This window comes from Carettochelys insculpta, chromosome 11 (genome assembly GCF_033958435.1).
Source record: "Carettochelys insculpta isolate YL-2023 chromosome 11, ASM3395843v1, whole genome shotgun sequence".
NCBI lineage: Eukaryota > Metazoa > Chordata > Testudines > Carettochelyidae > Carettochelys > Carettochelys insculpta.
Window position 1 is genome coordinate 25,709,685 of NC_134147.1, and position 18,160 is coordinate 25,727,844.

An 18,160-nucleotide genomic window follows, 5' to 3' on the forward strand; every position below is an offset into this window, starting at 1 on the left:
ACCTGTGTAGTAACGATGGTTCTTCGAGATGTGTCCCTGTGGGTGCTCCACTACCCACCCATTCCTCCCCACTTCGGAGCTCTGTTTGTGTGTTTTCAGGAGCGTCCGGAGCGGTTGATCAGGAACTGGCGGGGACCGGATCGCGCACGTGACCGTAAGTGCGCGAAGAGCCGACGCGCATCAGCGCATGCGCAACCCGATGGAGACTGCTGAACATTTTCCGAGCTGCGGCGCCAGGGCGAGCCTGACACCTACTGTGGAGCACCCACAGGGACACATCTCAAAGAACCATCGTTACTACACAGGTGAGTAACTTCTCTTTAGGTTCTGAACCTCCACTGAAATTGGCGGGAGTTAGGTGCCTAAATACCATTGAGGATTTAGATGTTAAGTGTGTTCTCACAGCAGGTTTGAGCCTAGAACTTAATCCAGTCTTCCTGTCTTATGCTCCATTAGATCATGCTCCAATGTCCCGTTTTGCTTATTTCTTTGTCTCTAGGTACTGGCGTCGAGCACTGGGCATGCAGGTTAGGTATGCTAACTCTGATGATTATCGGTTCTGTTTTTCCTATCGAGGGAGACCTGGATTCAGACCATCCATATTGATGTTACATGGATTTGCAGGCCACAAAGATGTGTGGTTGTCTGTGGTCAAGGTATGTTTCCATTTCTCTAATAATAAATTGATACTGCCTTCGTAAGAGAACGTTTTTACTTGAAGGGCTGCTGTTGTGAAGGAGTGTTCTCTTGCTAGCACATTCAGAAGTTTAACTTTACTGACCATAGCTCTGACAATTATTTTTAAAAACTAGAGATATTCTCAGCTACTGTACATATTGATCATCTGATGCATTCTACCCCTTTTGTCATTGAAATTTTAACAGGATTTGTACTGCAAGAGTTAATAATGTTATCGGCTTATTCTGCACAACAGAATTAGGTTGACAAAGCCGCCTAATGTCAGTGTACATGCTGCAGCCTTGGTCCAATGGATGTAAGTGCCTTGCTACCTCAACATCATTAGAACACCTCCCCAAGAGGTGTTGGTGTAGGTAGGGGGACGGAGTGTCTCTGTAGATGCTGTGTTACTTCAGCTGTAGGCTGGCGCCCTTGTCAATTTCACAGCTCTTTTATAGAGCCTAGAGCAGTGGTAGGTTCATGCCTGTCTCCCACCCCAGCTGTTTGCTCAGGAAGGTAAGAATCCAGGGTGCTGTTCCTTTGTTCCCAGGACACAAGGTGAGAAGCCAAAAGCCCAGGTGGCAGCTGGGCTCCGAGTGAGGAGTTGTGTGGTACAGTGCGGGTAGCCCTCCTCTCTCAGCTCCGCACACCGCTCCTCTTCAGTTGCTAGAAGTGCCCCCACCCAGGAGGTGCACCACTGACAGGAGGAGAGTAGTGTGCTCATGAGCCCCTGTAAGTAGCTGTCAGTTGACCTAATGCCAGTCAACTGGAGTTTGTTGTGTAGACAAACCCTCAGAGTTCCTGGTGAGGCAGGACCACAGGGTCATCCAGTCTGACCCCTGTATATCTGCGTCACTCGGCTTCCCCTTGGCTCCTGCGGTCGTGGGAAGCGTGGAGGGGGCGGGGCAGGGGAGCGTATGACCGCAGCTGCCATCCCACACCAGGCCTCCTGTTAATCCCTGAGGCCGCCTCCTTCAGGGGACAAAGTGCAGTGAGCGGGAAGGGGTGGAGCTTGCGGAACACAGATGGGTATGCCCCGCCTTCCCCCAGGCTGCAGGACTCCCAAGCCAGATTGTGAATATGCTCCAGCCCATAGATGGCCTCTGCGAGTCTGGGACCCCGATCTAGGCAGAATGCCTGTGGAAGGCCAATAAGACCTGAAATCTGCAGGGGGAGAGGAGGGCAGAGTCTCAAAAACCAGACATCTCCTTGACGCCAAAACTGTCTGTAGAGACCTTACACTCCCACCCCCAGAACCAGGGTGTTACTGGCCAGCGTGGAGGTGTGGGCAGGATGATCCTGAGAGGTTCTCATTTCACATGTCCTCACAACAACTCCAACTGCAGACCTACAAAGCTAGCAGAAGGAAGTGAAGTTACTGTCTCCATAAGCACCCACTTCCCCTCTTGCTGGGGGTAGGGTGAGGGGGAGGACGCTCAGGCCCCACGTCTTTCCTCACGCTCCTCAAAGCACACCTTGTCCATGCTCCTGGCCCTCCCTGCTGGAGCATCCTGCACGCTGTGACATAGCTGTGCATGGCAGACAGGACACACAGTGGATCACTGGGGTCAGTGGGTGGAGGAGGGAGGTTGCTGGGCTGGCAGTGGGTGCTGAGTACCTGGTAATTTTTGTCTGTGAGTGCTCATGGAGTCGGTACCTACAGGTCTCAGCAGCAGAGGAGAAGCTACCTGTGTTCTGCTGGAAGCCATCTCTGTGCAGCAGCAAGGCTGAGCTGCGAGAGAGACGCTTTGTGTGTGGTAAATCTAGCCTAGGATTTAATCACCTCTCAGACTGGGAGGACACATACCAAACACCCCCATTTTCCCCTTTTTTGGGTCCTCCCCATCTCTTTTTCTTGGATTCTATGTTTTAAACCCTGAAACTTCTTAAAGGTTACAGAGGACAGGACCAGCTCACTGTGAACTGTTGTGATATGGCACGGCCCGGGGTCTGTTGTGTTAGTCAGCACAATGCTCAGAGTCTCTAATAAGAAATCAATTTTTCCCCATAATTTCCAATTTCCTTAATTATTTGCTTACATAGTATTCCTTCTCTAGCCTAACTGCCCAGGGCTTTGTATCCACAGTTCCTTCCGAAGAACTTGCACTTGGTCTGTGTTGACATGCCTGGTCACGAGGGCACCACCCGATCCTCGTTAGATGACTACTCCATCAATGGGCAAGTTAAAAGAATACACCAGGTGATAGCCTGAGATGGATTCTATGCCTCTTCCTCATGTCTGTTTTCCTGGACACTCTGGTGATGTGGGTTTGATTTGTCATTGAAGCGACTGGAAACCAGGATTTCTTCCTCTAGACCAGGGGTCAGCCACCTGTCTGAGGCAGAATGCCAAAATTTGACCTTTTGACCTCTATGTATGGGCCCAGTGCTGGTGAAACTTTTTAAAGTCCCAAATAGTCCTACTTACAACAGCTTCATTAATAAATACATTAAGAAGCATAATAAATACATTAAGAGCTTTGCCACGTACGTGGTGGTTGGTAGCATTGGCTGGTCTTTGGCTAATCCACAGGCTGTCTGGCTTTGAGCAAGATCCTGGCTATGTGTGGGATGGGGTGGGGCTGAGCTCCCGCCTCATCTGCCAATGAAAATCAGCTTGTGTGCCACTCGTGGCATCTGTGCCGGGGGTTGCTGACCCTTGCTCTAGACGATTGAAGGTGAAACACATGGAAGGCTAGATTATGGCCTTGGGTAGAGGGCAGCCTGTGAGTGTGATGACTCAGGAAAACCACAGTGAAGTAATTTCTCCTCTCTCCTCTCCTTGCAGGGAAAACCATTTACTCTTGGCCTGTTGCAAGTGCAGTTCGCTTCTCCCTTCCCTCCCCCTTTGTGCAGATCAGCCGTGCATTCCTTTGGAGCATAAATGGGCCCCTATGGCTTTTGCTCCTTGGCTCTCTTTCATGTGCTAAGCTGCGGCCATTCTGCAGACGGAACTTTGCAGAGGGAATGTGTCCCTCTGTTCCTTCAAGGAGTAACTCCCTGCCATGTGATTGACAAACTTGAACAGCCTTACTGCTTTAGGCATGTATGAATATGTGGGAACACGCAGTGTGCAATTACAGCTCGGACCCTGTGCTCTGCAATCAGATGCATTCTTAAAAACCCTGCGGCTCACAGGAGCGCCCTATGACTGGAGACAGTTTTTGTACTTTGCTGCACAGATTATGAAATGTGTCCGTTTTCCTTTCAGCATAGTGGCTGAGCCATGCAGAGTCATAATTAAAGGGTTTGGTGCAGCTGAAGACAGATGCCTATGGGGAGGGATGGGGGCAGGGCTGTGGGAGCACAGTGGTGGTATTTTCCCCAGTCATATACTCTGACTTTTTGTTTCAGTTCCTCCCCACCCACAAATCTTGTCAAGCACTGGCAGTAAAAACAGGCAGGGATCCAGGATCATCACCTCCTGGTCCACCCTTCTCACTCCTCTCTCAATCACTCCTGCACCACTCTGTCAGATTAGACACTGCTGAAGTGGTATTGAACCCCCATCTCTCTAAAAGCTGCCAAGCACCGTTGTCCAGTTCCTTTGGTATCATCAGCAGATTCCGTACCACTGCTTTTTACTTCACATTTGATTTAACAATATAATATATTCTGGGCCAGATTCTTATTTATGTGAACACCTCTGCATTGCTGTACAGGAACCTACGTGTAAATGAGCATTAGGCCTCAATGGAGAGCATTAACTTTCTCTTAAGGTGAGCTCTGCAGCAGATGGTAAGATGCTGTACATGCATACATATCTCACAGAGCTGGCAAAGACCTTGAGGGGTCATAGAGTCCAGTCCACTGCACTCACAGCAGGACCTATTGCCATCCCTCACAGACTTTTTTTTCCTTTTTTTTTGGGTGCTCTAACCTGCCCCTTCAGGGCTTGAACTCACAACCTTGGGTTTACAAAGCTACTGCGCTAACCACTGAGCTAGCTGTAGAAATAAATGGAAAGTGTGGAACCACATTTGTTTGTTTGTTTTTTTAGAAGTCTACATTTTTTTCTTCTTTTCCCCTATGGGTATTATCAAGATGGGTGGGGCTGGAATATAGGAGAGAAGAGGAACAAGGCCAAGCAAGAAAGTGGGAGGAGGTGAAGCATGGTCTGGTGTTCTCAAGAGCCGTGTTTCTTAAACTATGATCCATGAAACACTGCCGTTCTGTGAGCAATTCGCAGATGTGCTGCGAGTGTCTGACACTTTTTTGATATCATACACTGAGGGTGTATATCTTCTGTTATTAAAGCCAGATACAATGCTGCTACTTCTTTGCTATGATACCTGATGGTACTTCATTTTGTTTTTTGCTGTGAGTCTTGTTGCAGTGGGCAGGTATCCTGTCAGAGAAGCTGTTTCCCTACTCGTCACTCATTTGATAGTCTCAGCAATGGCTAAAAACTGAAAGGTCTTGGATCCTGAACTACTCTTACAGCTCTCAAGCATTTTTCCTCCTGCTTAGAGACAAAGCACTTTGCTGGAACAAGGTGGGGGATGCTTCCCCTGCTGTATGAATGGGGACTTCCACCCTCAGCACTGCAATTTTGTCCCTTTTATTTAAAGGGGACACTTAAGCACTCTTAAAATTCTGTAACTCCCCCATACTGCTCTAGCTTTACTTTCAGGATTTACTGTCCTGCTGCGAGGACTCATGATTGCTATATTCCTTAGTAGCTTCAGAACCTATTTTTTCTAATGGCTCTGACTGTACTTGTTTAATTGCTGCCTTGGGCCTCATTGCCCTTTCCATTTCAGTTTGTTGAATGCATCAAGCTGAATAGAAAACCCTTTCACCTGATCGGCACCTCAATGGGTGGAAATATTGCAGGAGTTTACGCTGCTCAGTACCCATCAGATATTTGCAGCCTGTCTCTTGTTTGTCCTGCAGGTGAGTAGCACAATAACAACTGAGCATGGATAAAAGTAGTAGGGTGTGTACCCTGTACCAAAGGATTCATTTAGGGACCCTCTGTAGTACTGAATCCAGTGTGAACTTTGTGAATTGGATAGTGGGAAGGAATATTTGGCATCAACTGAGGTATTTTGGAACCCAGTTTAAATTTATTTATATGCCTCAAGGCTAATGAATATTCTTACAGAAAAGTACATTACTCTTGGAACGCAGACCATGGAAAATGTGAGCCTGTGAATGCTGTGAAAGCTGAATTCTAGTCTCTGTTCTAAGTGCCTTTTCCCACTTTTCACAACCAGGCTCCTGTTTAGGCTGAGCTGATCCATGCTTGCAGCCCAGAGGTGATGTTTTGGAGTTTTTTAATGATGTGTGCGGAAAACAGTGTTTGCTTAGCTCAATATTGGCTGAAGCTGGGGAAGGGGGGGGGCGACCATCTATGGTTTTGAAAAAGCTTGGTTCTCAGTGAGCTGTGACCATGTAAAATGGAACTCTCACAGCTGTGCATTCTTGAGGGAGACTCTGGGCAGAAAGAGAGGAGCCTTAATTGGGTGTCACCCCCATGCACAATGCCCACTGTTGCAGAGGATGACTCACATCAGCACCTTTGTTTTTTGCTGCTGCGTAGCCTGTGGGCTGATCTATTCGTATGTGGAGATCAACGTTCTGTGGTCAATCTTTTGGAGTTCGATTTGCTGCGAGTGTTAAGATGTGGCAAAATCGACGTCTTTGGGCTCAGCCATCAACCCCTGTACTCCACGCGATAGTATGGAGTAAGGGACGTTGGTGCGAGCCTGAAGAGACCTCATCTATACCAGGGAACAAAGTTGGTTGTGGTACGTCAATTCGTATTGGAGATCGACTTTGTTCCCTAGTGTAGCTCTGTTGTAAGCTACACCGAGGCAGAGGTTTTCTGAGCAGACTATGCAAGGAGCAGCTTTGCCATCCGTTGCAGGGGAGGGAGGGCAGAAGTGGAAGTATAGGTCAGAGGAGGGACCTGGAATGAGGTGGAGTATTTGCAGGCTCAGCCAAAGAGTTGCTGTTTCCTCACTGGTGTTAGCAGTGGGTTGTGGCTCTCCCAGAGTGGGCAAGATTAGAAACATTTACATTTTAATTCCATCCAACAGTCTAATATTAGCAGCTGGGTAGCTAGGCAGAGTCTGCCTCAGCCGTTGTGCTCTGTGTTGTTTCTAAGGGGGAGAGCACAAAGCTGTATGGCTTGGACAGGAGTGGCTGAGATGAATGGAAATGGAAGGTCAAGTGGGGTGATTTGAATGGACTTCACAAGACATGTCTGGTTTAAACCTTTCAGGGTGGTAGCTGGGTAGTCTCATCTGTACAGGTCTGACCCTCAGTCACTGTAAGGGCTCCCTGCAGCACTCTGGCAATGGTAGGTGTCATGAAGTGGGTGTAAATTACATGGGCCCTGCTTTAAGACACCTTTGTGCTGCTAGCGTGGTGTAAAGAGTCCTGGCCGTGAGAATTGCTTCCGTTGTGTTCGGAAAGCCTGAAAGGGAAGCTTGCTTAGTTGATTCTGCTCAAATCTGCCACTTAATTCCCCCGCTGTCTCCAGCTGGTTGGAGACTGTTACAAGAAGGGAAATTACTCAATAAATGTGAACTTTGAAGTACCTGGTTATGCAGCATTTCACATTTTGTCAGCTTATTCTCCTGTGTTCACCCATTGCCAGACTGTTCAGTACAAGCTGGGGAATTACATGTTGCAGAGATATGTGAGTGTTGTCACAGTGTTATCTCTTTGTCCCTGTTGTCATAATAGCTCCTGCTGCTCAGCCAGTAAACAAGTGAGTCTAAGGCAAGAAATAAAGGGCAAAGTGGAATATTACTTAGTTATCACCTCTGCCACATTCGGTTCACTCCCTCTGGGGCACCTGGTTTTGGCCACTGTCTGCAGACAGGTTACTGGGCTAGATGGACCTTTGGTCTGACTCAGTTTGGCCATTTTTATGTTCTTATGGAGAAAAAAGGGATGTGAATTTGTGTGTGTCAGGCATCTATTAAACAGAACCATGGTTCTCAACCAAGGTACATGTTGATAACCACAAGGGGTGCTGCTTTTTTTTTTTTGTGCCTGTACTTGCCTCCGCACCCCCAAGCCATGGGATCCTGGGCTCTTTTTTTAAATTTTCTTTACAAAAAGCACTGACTAGGGCTATGCAGAGGTCTTCCAGGGGTTACATCTAGATATTGCTTAGTTTTACAACAGGCTACGTGGAAAGCCCTAGCCAAGCCAGTACAAACTAAAATTCTGTATCCGTGTTGATTTGTTTATACTGCTCTGTATAGCAGGCTTGAGAGGAACATGCATCTATTGTACCATTAAAACGTGGCTTGCAAGCCCGCTGCACCCGTCTGCCCCCTCCTTTCTCCAGCTACCAGACTGGGGGTGAGGGGAGGAAGCGCGGGACCTCTACTTTGCTATGAGGTGGTGAGATAGGAGCTTCAGTCCAGTGGGGAGGGGGGTCTCAGGGCTTCAGCCCTGCAGAGTGCACCAGCTGGGGCTCAGGGCATCAGGCCTGCAGTGTGCGCGTTCTGGGACTCAGGGCTTCAGCAGAAGCAGGGCTGAAGCCCCAAGACAAGACACAGCTCTTGGCAGTTGCGCTCCAGCTCTTGAAGTAGTTTGTCATATGCAGCTCCGAGGGCCAGTAAGTTGAGCCCGCTTGCTGTATTCTAGGCACTGAAGAGGGGTAGGTATAGAGTGAATAATCCAATTGATTTATTTTATAATTCTATGGTAAGAGTGAAGAAGTCAGCCATTTTTCAGTAATCTTGTGCTGTGACACCTGTATTTTTACATCCAATTTTGTGAGCAACCAGTTTTTCAGTGAAGTGAAACTGGAGCTCTTCAAGCCAAATCAGACCCCCTGAAAGGGATACAGGAGCCTGGAAAAGTTGAGAGACAATGAAGCAGAAGAGGCCTGTGTTCAATCTTCTCATAAAGTCCTTTGGCTTTTTGTTTAATGCTGGTGAAGAGGTTTGATGTAGAACCGGTTTGGGAAAAGTGTTGTGTAAAGCCAAGAGTGTCACTTAATAACTGTCAGAGAGGTAGCCATGTTAGTCTGTAGCTTCGAGAACAACAAGAAGTCTTGTGGCACCTTATAGACTAACAGATATTTTGGAGCATAAGCTTTCATGGGCAAAGACCCGCTTCATCAGATGCTTGAGTGGAAGGGTGGTTTCAGAGGGGTATTTAAAGAGTGGGGTCCCGGTAAGAGGGAGGGCCAGAGCTGACAGGGTCTATTCAGCAAGGTGGAAATGGCCCAGTATCAACAGTACTTATCAAAAGAGGAAGAAACAAGTCAGATCAGACAGGGGGATGTGAGCCTTTGTCAGAGTCTAATGGGGAGATATTAGCACCCAGAGCAGAGAAACTGCCTTTGTAAGCTGCGAGCCACTCCCAGTCTCTGTTTAATCCATGGTCAATGGAGTAAAATTTGCAAATAAATTGCAGCTCAGAGATTTCTCTCTCCGTTAGATTTTTGAAATTTTTTTGTTTCAGGACTGTCACCCTTAAATTTGCCACTGAGTGTCCAGGGAGATTGAAGTGTTCTCCCACAGGCTTTCGTACATTACTGTTCTGATGTCTGATTTATGTCCATTCATTCTTTTACAGAGAGACTGTCCAGTTTACAGAAGTCAAATGTACAGTGTACCCAGAAATAACTACGTTCTGTGGCAAGTTGCCTTGTCTGGGAAGGACTGCCTTGTTCCTTTTGGATTTTAGTGTGTGTGTTTATCCTGTGTAGGTCTGCGTTATCCAACTGAGAACAAATTTCATAAGCAGCTGCGGGAGCTGAAAGAGTCTCAGTGCATTGAGAGGATTCCCTTAATTCCATCAACGCCTGAGGAAATGGCAGACATGCTGAAGCTCTGTTCTTATGTGCGCTTTAAAGTACCTCAGCAGGTAAGATGTCACAGACAGTCATCCTCTTTAATCATGACAGAAGGCAATAGACATGACCAGGATGGGCCATAAGCAGAAGAGCTCTCATAGAGGGACAAAGTGCAAACCTGCCTCTGTTTGAAATCCAAGGGGTTTAAAAGCCATGGTTGTCCTAAAGGCAATGAAACTGAAATGACACCATCTAGGATCCTATTTAGAACAGTGTAATTCTCCCAGTAATGTTGCTGTATATATATGGAGGGTGAAAGAAAGAACAGTTAGTGATTTGTGCAGAATACTGGTCCCTTAAGACACTGTTTGAAGTAGTACAGCAGGGCAAAAAATTGGTATTTGTACTGGGTCAGGTCCAGTCCTCATGTTCTCCGTAGGTCACACCTGCTTTGATACATCAGTGATGTGATCCTAGAGGAAGTGTAGCAGAAAGCATATGCTGAAGTATAATTTTGGCATTTGTGTCTTCATGCTCCATGAAAGCAGCCAAAAGAGCTAATGAGAAGGTGTGGAAGGTTAGCCAAAATACCTTTCTCCTCCCCTTGTGCTCTAGATCAACTTGGAGGGTATCACCCTTATGACTAGTCCTTCATTTTGAGTATGTGTGAAATTGGATCTTTACAAAGAGACATGTTCACAACTAAATTTATTGTATTAAATCAGAAGTAATTATAATGGGCATACAGGTTGTTGAATGTAGCAGATGTGGTATTTGCATAGTTGTACTAATAGTAGCAAGTCACCTTTTTTCTTTTTGGTTTCCTAGACACTTCAAAAAGTTTCTCTTCAGAAATGTAACTTCTTCACAGCAGCCTTTGCAGGCAGTGTCAGGGCAATACTCCTGAAGGTCTCGCATCTATGGTGCTGTTCTCCTCTGGAGATGTATTCTTCTTAGGGATGAGAATGTTAATGGAAAAATATTTTCCATAGACTTCTAAGGCCAAAAAAGACTATCATCACCCTGTTGAGTCCGACCTCTTATATAAAACTGGTCATAGAATTCTCCCCCTTTCCCTCAATAATTTCTGCATCCAAACAGTATCTTTAGTGGTTTAGACCACTTTCCTTTTGTTTTGTTTTTCTTTTTTTTTCCCCCTCAGCCATATTTTTCTGATGCCTCCCTGTTGGATGGATGCTTGGTGGATGTGCTCTCTCTCTCTCTCTCTCTCTCTCTCTCTCTCTGTGTGTGTGTGTGTGTCAAGGAAAAGCCAGATAGACGAAAAGTTATTGCCCAGTATGTATGAGAATTATTTGTTCTTTTTTAGCAAATGCAATGGACAAATTAATTGTGTCACTGTGAGGAGAGAGCAATTTAGCAATAACATTTCCTTTAGGAAGTCTTTGATTAGATTACAGGAGGAAAGGAAATGTAAGGTGATGCCAAGTGAGAAGCATTAATTTTATGTGAACAACAAATTGATGTATGGTCATTCTGGAGGTAACCTGGACACGAATTTGTGGTCTGGCTTCATAGAAAATTCCAACTGCACAGTACAAAAGACATTTTCTCTGCTTTGTTTTTATCCTGCAAACTTGAAGCCTCTTTATGAGGAGTGTGGACAATATGCTTTCTCTCTTGCCCTACCAGATATTATGGCAATAACCTGTTATCAGAGAGTGTCTGCAAGTAAGCTTACACTTTAGCTACGTTGCGTAATGCACAAGAGGACAGACCAGAAAAAGGTCCAAGCCGCAGAGTCATTTTGGGCACAGTCTTGACCTGTCTCCCTAGAGAACTGCCCCATATTCCATCACCCCAGAGTGGCAGCACATGGGCTGGGTGTGACACGTCTGTTCTTTTACCCTGACGGATGTTTGTTTATTTATAGATCCTGCAGGGCCTTGTTGATGTCCGCATCCCCCATAACGAATTTTACCGGAAATGTAAGTGTGTTTGTTCGTTTCCGGCAGAGCAGAACTCTTGATCTGGCATCTCAGTGCCCAAGTTGCGTACAAATCTGTCCTCCTCAGGCAGAAGAGGACGAGTTACCTCCACAGCAGGCTTTTTCTGTGGTGGGTGCTTCATTAGTGTGGTGATTCCTTGCTGCAGGGGAGTGGGCAGGACAATGTCCTGAGGCATGGGTAACCAAGAGGCCCTTGGACCACTAGGGAGAGAGAAGTCTGCTACAGCCTACAGTTGGCTTTTAGCTCTTGTGAGTAGAGGGTTATGGATTTAGCTCCTTTGGTCCCGGGTTCAACCCACCTGGCAATGACCAGGGTCTGTCAGCTTTACACATGTGTTACTGCCTCTTCTGTAGTATTCTTCGGCAAAGCTAAGGATGGAGTGACGCAGCCAGAGTCCGGGTGACTCATCTGCACCCGTCCTTCCTGTTCACTGCAGCACTGTGAGCTGGCCCTGCCCTATCTACTCCAAACATGCTTCACAGAGGGCTTCTCCCCAGAAGGGGGAAAAGAAAATAAACCCTCAGATTTATTAATGAAATGGTAACTCCAGTAAAACCTGCCTGGACATCTTGCTAAATCCTTCTCCGTGGGCAGCGCTGCTCCTCACAGCCTGACTGTTCCAGGCCCTACCTCGCTCTTCTCTATCCCAGCTCTCTTACATTCAGGAGCTGCATCTGTCCCAGTGAGTCTGCCTGAGGGGCTGAAATATGGGGGGAGGTAATGGGGAGGGGAGTACAGCTCCCTTTCTCACTAAAAAAATACGGGTGTGCTTCCCACACCCCGACACAGCTCCCTGATTTGGGAAAACAGCTCTTCTCCTGGGCTGGAGGAGTTAATTTCCTCCCTCCTTTTCTGTGTCCGCTTTAATCATTGGCCAACTTTAATTAACTCCTGCACACAGAATGGAGCTGTGGGAGAATCTTGTCATGCTAGAAATCACAGATATCCTGTCTTCTCCCTGATGGTTCATGGGCAGGTCTTACATCCTGTGCACCAGGATGGTGAATCTGCCTTTCCTATGGACCAGCTGGGACGCAGTCCACTTGAGAAGAACATTCCTTATTCTGGCATACCTGCACTGGCAGCCTCAGGGGCCTGTTGCAGGAGTAAAGGGAGGAATTTCCTCAGGATTCAGCCCAGCTGAATAGCAGTAAATGGAATAAATTCCACTTATGTTTGACTAATTCTTTTCTGCTGAAAAGTATTTGTAGAAGTTACAGAGGAAAAGTCCAGACACGCTCTTCATGAAAATATGAGCAAGATCAAAGCCCCAACGCTGGTCATCTGGGGAAAACAAGATCAGGTACTGCTTCTGCTGGGCTGTTTTTATTTTTTTGTATTTTTTTAATACCAGAATTGGTACTCTGTTTCCATCTGTATAAATGTTGCGTGAACAGCAAGTAAACTAGAAGATTGTAGATGCTGTTACAACAAAACTCTTTCATATCCAGCAGCCCCAGGACTGGGAGGTTGACAGATACTCAAATATTCTGGATAACAGAGAGGCATACCTAGCAATGCATAACACTAAAGACAAACAAGATTAGGTATTAAGAAACAAACAAAAATGCATGCTGAGTACTTTATTTACCAACAGCAGCAGTATCATACGCTGTAAACCTGTTTTGTATTTGCTGTGTTTATTTGTATTTACTCTCACTATACTGCATTTAGGGAAAATTTATCTAAAAGTTACTTATGGTTAAAATGCCAGTTATTTGAGAGTTCTGGATGATAGAATGCTGGATATGAAAGAAGTTACCGTATTTTAATTTAGCCAACCCTAGTGATTTGCATGGGGTTTTATAGGGCCAATTGTAAGACTACAAGATCCCTGTCGGCTCCAGGGATCTCCCAGTTAGAGTAGATATGGGGGACTATGGAGGAGGGAAGATAACAGACAGGAAAAAGGACAGGGAGAGAATCTGGGAATGGAGTTGGCTGCCAAGGGCTCAGATTGGGTCTACTTAATTGTCATGAGAGAGCACCTAATGGAAAGCTCACTGCAAGAAGTGGGCTTGGAAGAGGAATTTGGAGGCAAAAAAGAGTTGCCTTGGCAACAAGGAAAAGCGTCCGCAGAGGAAAAGAGAGGCACAAAGATGTGAGACTAGGAAGGAGGGAAAGGGAATGTTAAGGGGAGTGGAGAGGAGCATGCAAAGGAGAAGAATGCATATATTTGCACGCACAGGTGAAAAGGAACACAGGAAAAGAGGCTGAGACATAAGGTGGGGCACAACAGTGGCAGTGAGGCCATAAGGTCATTTTCCCCCTTCACCAGAGCCCCGGTGTGGCACAGAGGTGGAGGAAGTGCTGAAGGCTAAGGGAGCTCCCCTGCACTAGTAGCCCTACACTAGTCCCTGACAGAGAGGGCTTTTGCAGATGAGAGGAGGTGGAGCCTGGTGATGGGGATGTTTGGGCTGTATTCACACTGGGAGCAGAGCTACTGCTAGCCACAGTGCTCGTTACACTTGGTGATTGTTATTAGGTCATAGAATGGTTTCCCTGATAAATATGAACAAGGATATTTTCTATCTGCAAACCATCCTAGCAACTGGTTTATAAAACTGTGCTACAGGGTGTAGAGGTGTATGCTTTACTTATATGCATGCATGTGCACAGAGACTGCCTAAATTGTAACCGTAGGATTCTGTTGCATGGAGTTATTATTTCTACTGCTGGGCATGGCTTGTACATGGTGCAGGATGGGTGGAGGAGGTGCTTGGATAGCAGTGAGCTATTTAGCAGAATCTGATGTGGAAAACACATGGATTCCATGGTAACTTATTAGCCCTCTTTGATGTAAAATACACTAGAGATGGTTCAAGCAGTTCATGGAACAGCCAATAAAGACTTTGATTTGACTCCTAGACTTTTTTCCTTTGGTACTTAATACTTTTTCTGTCCTTTCAGATTCTGGATGCTTCTGGAGCGGATGTTCTAGCAAAATCTATTTCTGACTGTCAGGTATATATTTTGGAAAACTGTGGACACGCTGTGGTAGTGGAGCGGCCCAGGAAAATGACGAAGCTCTTACTGGAATTCTTAGCTTTGGTGCATAACACAGAGACCAATAAGAAACTAGCCTGAACTTCATGTAGAGTCAAGCACTTAAAAATGTTTTGAATTGTGAAATATTGATGCTTTGGTAAGTTCTCAGGGATCTTGTACAAAATACGGCAAATATGCCAGAGTCCCTGAGGAAACCAGAATCATTGACATGTAAAGCTGTAGCGCTAGCAACATGCAGAGACCTAAGGAGTCCATCGAGCAAATTACATTTTTTTTTAAAATACAAAACTAGAAAATAAAGTGAAATCAGAAAATTTATGACCATGGAATATACTGAAAACTCTGAGTTTATGCGGCCCATGAAACCTGATCTTATATAATGTAAAATTTATCGGAACATAGATGTTAGGCATTGCTAGGCTATAAAAGGAATAAGGGAAGAGGAAAAACTTCATAAAATGTGATTAAGGGTATTTCTGCTGCTTGGAGTCTAGTGCATTGCATGATGAATTGTTATAAAAGAATTCTGATGTTCCAGGCATCTGCTGAATTGCTGTTGATACAATTCATTAACTTACGGTTTATGCAGAAAATGATGGCAACACATTAAAACTAGTGTGCAGAGAAAAATGACTGTATGTCCAGAATATTTACACTTACATAGATGGGTTTTTACTCCCTGAACAACTCCTCTGTGTGTGTGTGTGTGTGTGTGTGTGTGTATAATATTGTCTTAATGATCTGAAATACTGAGGTGTTTGTACAATCTGGCTTTGCTTAAAGGGGGATACTTTCTTTTGATGTTAAGCTGATGCGTATATAACAACTCAAATATGGAGGGCTGTTTCAAAACGGTTATTAAAACAAATGAAAAAAAACTCCTGGAGGCATTTGTTCTTTAAGGTTGGGGCCTGATTTAAGCAATAATACTGTGGATAGGTGAGTGAACAAACAAATTCAGGTTAGCACAAGGGTGTGAGCTCTTAGCTATTACATTGTGTTGCTGAGGAATTTGATGTAAATGTTTCTTAATGAATTCTGTGAATTCTGTGGCTGGTAATGTAATTGAAATCAAATGCAACAGATGTAAGCTTAATGAGATAAGTGTCATAATATTGGTTTGATGATCTACAGGCGTTTGTGTTTCCTACATCTTTTAAAATGTGGATTGCAAGCAGATGCAATATAAGCTCCAGTGGAATGCATTTTAAAATGTAGTGATGCAGAAAAGTACAAAGTACAGTAGTGTTTCCTTTTGATGAAGTGTATATGTAATTAAATTTACAGTCCTAACTTCCATCTAAATGAAATTGTATGAAAACAAACGAGCCAGACTATTTAAGTTTTGTTATCTGTAATGCAGCTTTCACAATATGTAGAGACTGATGCTGGACTGCCTCACAGACATAACTCTGCAGTTCACATCCCTGCTGTGTATCTTCAAAAATCAGCTGCATGCATTCATTGAAGCTGTGCAGCACTTCATGCTGCAGCACTGATGGGAGGCTGCTCCGTGGTCTCAGGCATTGTTTGTATTTAATAGAAGACTAAAGAGTGCACTGTCTCCTTGCAAGTGTGTGGGATGAAACCATCACTCAGTTCCCATGGACTTCTTCCTTAGACATCAATGTCTGACATTTTTTCTAAGCTGAAAAGACACTTGTAGACTGTATTATTAAGCCTGAATTTCTTAGAGCTCCTGTTCCAATGTACTATGATCTGTATATGTATTTCACATCCATTGCTAGATTGCCTTTTGTTTAAAAGGAAAAATCATCATTCTTATTTTAGAAACTTACAAATACATTAGATTAATTGCTTTGCCAATGTTTCTGCTCCAGGAATAAATGCAAAGTAGTTGACAATTTCATTTGTGGAAAGCTGGAAAAAAAGTTGTTAGATGTTTACATAGTTTCCAGAATATGCAAAGGACTTAAACAATAATTAAAATCTAGTAATTTACAGAGTCCTCTATGCATTAATTTTTCACTGGGTGGGGGATAGCGGGTGGGCATCATGGGGGTATTTTGACTGATTTTGAAATTTCTGAACTCTAGGTTATTAAAGCCTCATTGAAATGATGAATATCAGAGGGGTAGCTGTGTTAGTCTGTATCCACAAAAACAACAAGAAGTCCTGTGGCACCTTTTGAGACTAACAGTGTTTTTGGAGCATGAGCCTTCATGGGCAAAAACCCACTTCATCAAATGCATATGCTCCAAATACGCTGTCAATCTCTAAGGTGCCACTGGACTTCTTGTTGTTTTTTGTATTGAAATGATGATGATTACTTTAGAGAATCAAGAAATATAAGGGTGGCAATGAGGGCCAAATTCTGGTTTCCTTAAAGTCAGTGGAGTTTTGCTGTTGCGTTCTGTGAGAATGGGATTCGGTCCTCAAAAGCTCGAGTTAAAATCAAGTTACAACAGTCAGATCAGATGTGCAGTTTCTAACTGGCCCACAGTCAGAACTGTAAACGAATTTGTGTCAGATATTGTAGGCCTGCTCTTTACATAAATGATGTAGGTAATAGGGTAGGGATGTAGCTGTAGCTTGGAATACTGATTGCTTAGTGTGGGATCCACAAAGCTACATGTGTGCCTAAGTCTCATGCTTTTAATCCACAAAAGTCCCACTAAGTTGCATCCTGATCCTGTAGGCACCTAAACTTCACTTGGTGCCCATGATTTGGGCACAGAAGTTCGCGATATACCTGTGGTACTTCTACTGGTTTATACTTGAGATGCAACTCCAGAAAATGTACAGTTACTTAAAATGAGTAATGGGAAGTTGGCTAAATGCCTTCCTGCTTCAGCAGGGATTGGCAAAACTCCAAGAGTTCAGTTTACAAATTTGAAAATGTTGCTGTTAATAATAATCCAGTCATCTAGTCTTGTACAGTTTATTTAAAGGTGATGCCACTCCAGAACTGTGACTGATTTTGAGTGCTGTTCCAAGGCATTTATTCCCTACTGTTCTGTTATGCATTTAATATTTCCCTTTCCTTCATTCCAGTGTTCTCTGGCAGTGACCACTTCAGCAAGGATGCACTCACTTACAGACCCCACTTCTTTGGCCTCAAAGTACTTAATGCACCAGGAAGGGTTTGGCTACCCACGGGGGGACAGACAACCATCACTTGAGAAGCAGAGCATATTCTTTCCATGCAGTGTGCATTGTCCCTTTGAACTTCTGCTTCTGGGTTTGAATTTGTATTTTTAAAACCGCATAGAGAATAAAGCAGTTGCAGAATGGATGTTCTATGCATGCATGCCCACTGGTACTAGCCTGGATAGCTGTAAATAGCTGTGTTGTATTGCGGGATATACTTAGGGTGAAATAAAACAAACCTGCATGAAGGTGGCTACGCAGGCATTGTGAGTGTGGAGTGCACTCCCAGCTACCTGTCAGGCTGGGCATATTACAGGGGCCTCACCCCCTAGCATCTACTACTCCAGTCTATTCTCTGCAACAGCAGCTGCAGCTTCTGTGCTAGTTGTGTGGTGTGGAACTGTCACTGGTTCTGTATAAATCCAGCTTACCTGGCTTCTCCTCCACTGGCCCAGAGATTCCACAGGGAATGCTGGGATGGGGCAGGTCCCTTCTGTGTGACAGGTGTATTAAAAAGCCTCCTCTTGCACAGCCCCTCTTGGTGTTTGTGATGCAAAGGGTGTGGGGTGAAGTTCCTGTGCATTTGCTTTTCTCATCCAATTATCAAACCAAGTATTAGCTGTTC

At 45.0% G+C, this 18,160-nt stretch overlaps 1 protein-coding gene across 10 annotated transcripts in view; it reads left to right on the top strand.

Moving 5' to 3' along the window:
• The window catches only part of ABHD6 (abhydrolase domain containing 6, acylglycerol lipase), a 39,843-nt gene extending 22,160 nt beyond the window's left edge, over positions 1-17,683 (top strand). For 6 of the 10 annotated variants that reach the window (XM_075004908.1, XM_075004910.1, XM_075004906.1 and 3 more), the window contains 8 exons: positions 500-656; positions 2,765-2,878; positions 5,442-5,574; positions 9,362-9,519; positions 11,340-11,394; positions 12,618-12,718; positions 14,326-14,379; positions 17,440-17,683. In XM_075004908.1, coding sequence (XP_074861009.1) covers positions 500-656; positions 2,765-2,878; positions 5,442-5,574; positions 9,362-9,519; positions 11,340-11,394; positions 12,618-12,718; positions 14,326-14,379; positions 17,440-17,646 — 979 coding nt within the window. In that variant the 3' untranslated portion in view covers positions 17,647-17,683. Of the gene's footprint in view, positions 1-145; positions 306-499; positions 657-2,764; positions 2,879-5,441; positions 5,575-9,361; positions 9,520-11,339; positions 11,395-12,617; positions 12,719-14,325; positions 16,387-17,439 lie in introns of those variants that run through there. The other 4 variants (XM_075004904.1, XM_075004912.1, XM_075004913.1 and 1 more) reach the window with 3 other exon arrangements.
• The last annotated feature ends 477 nt before the right edge of the window (positions 17,684-18,160 follow it).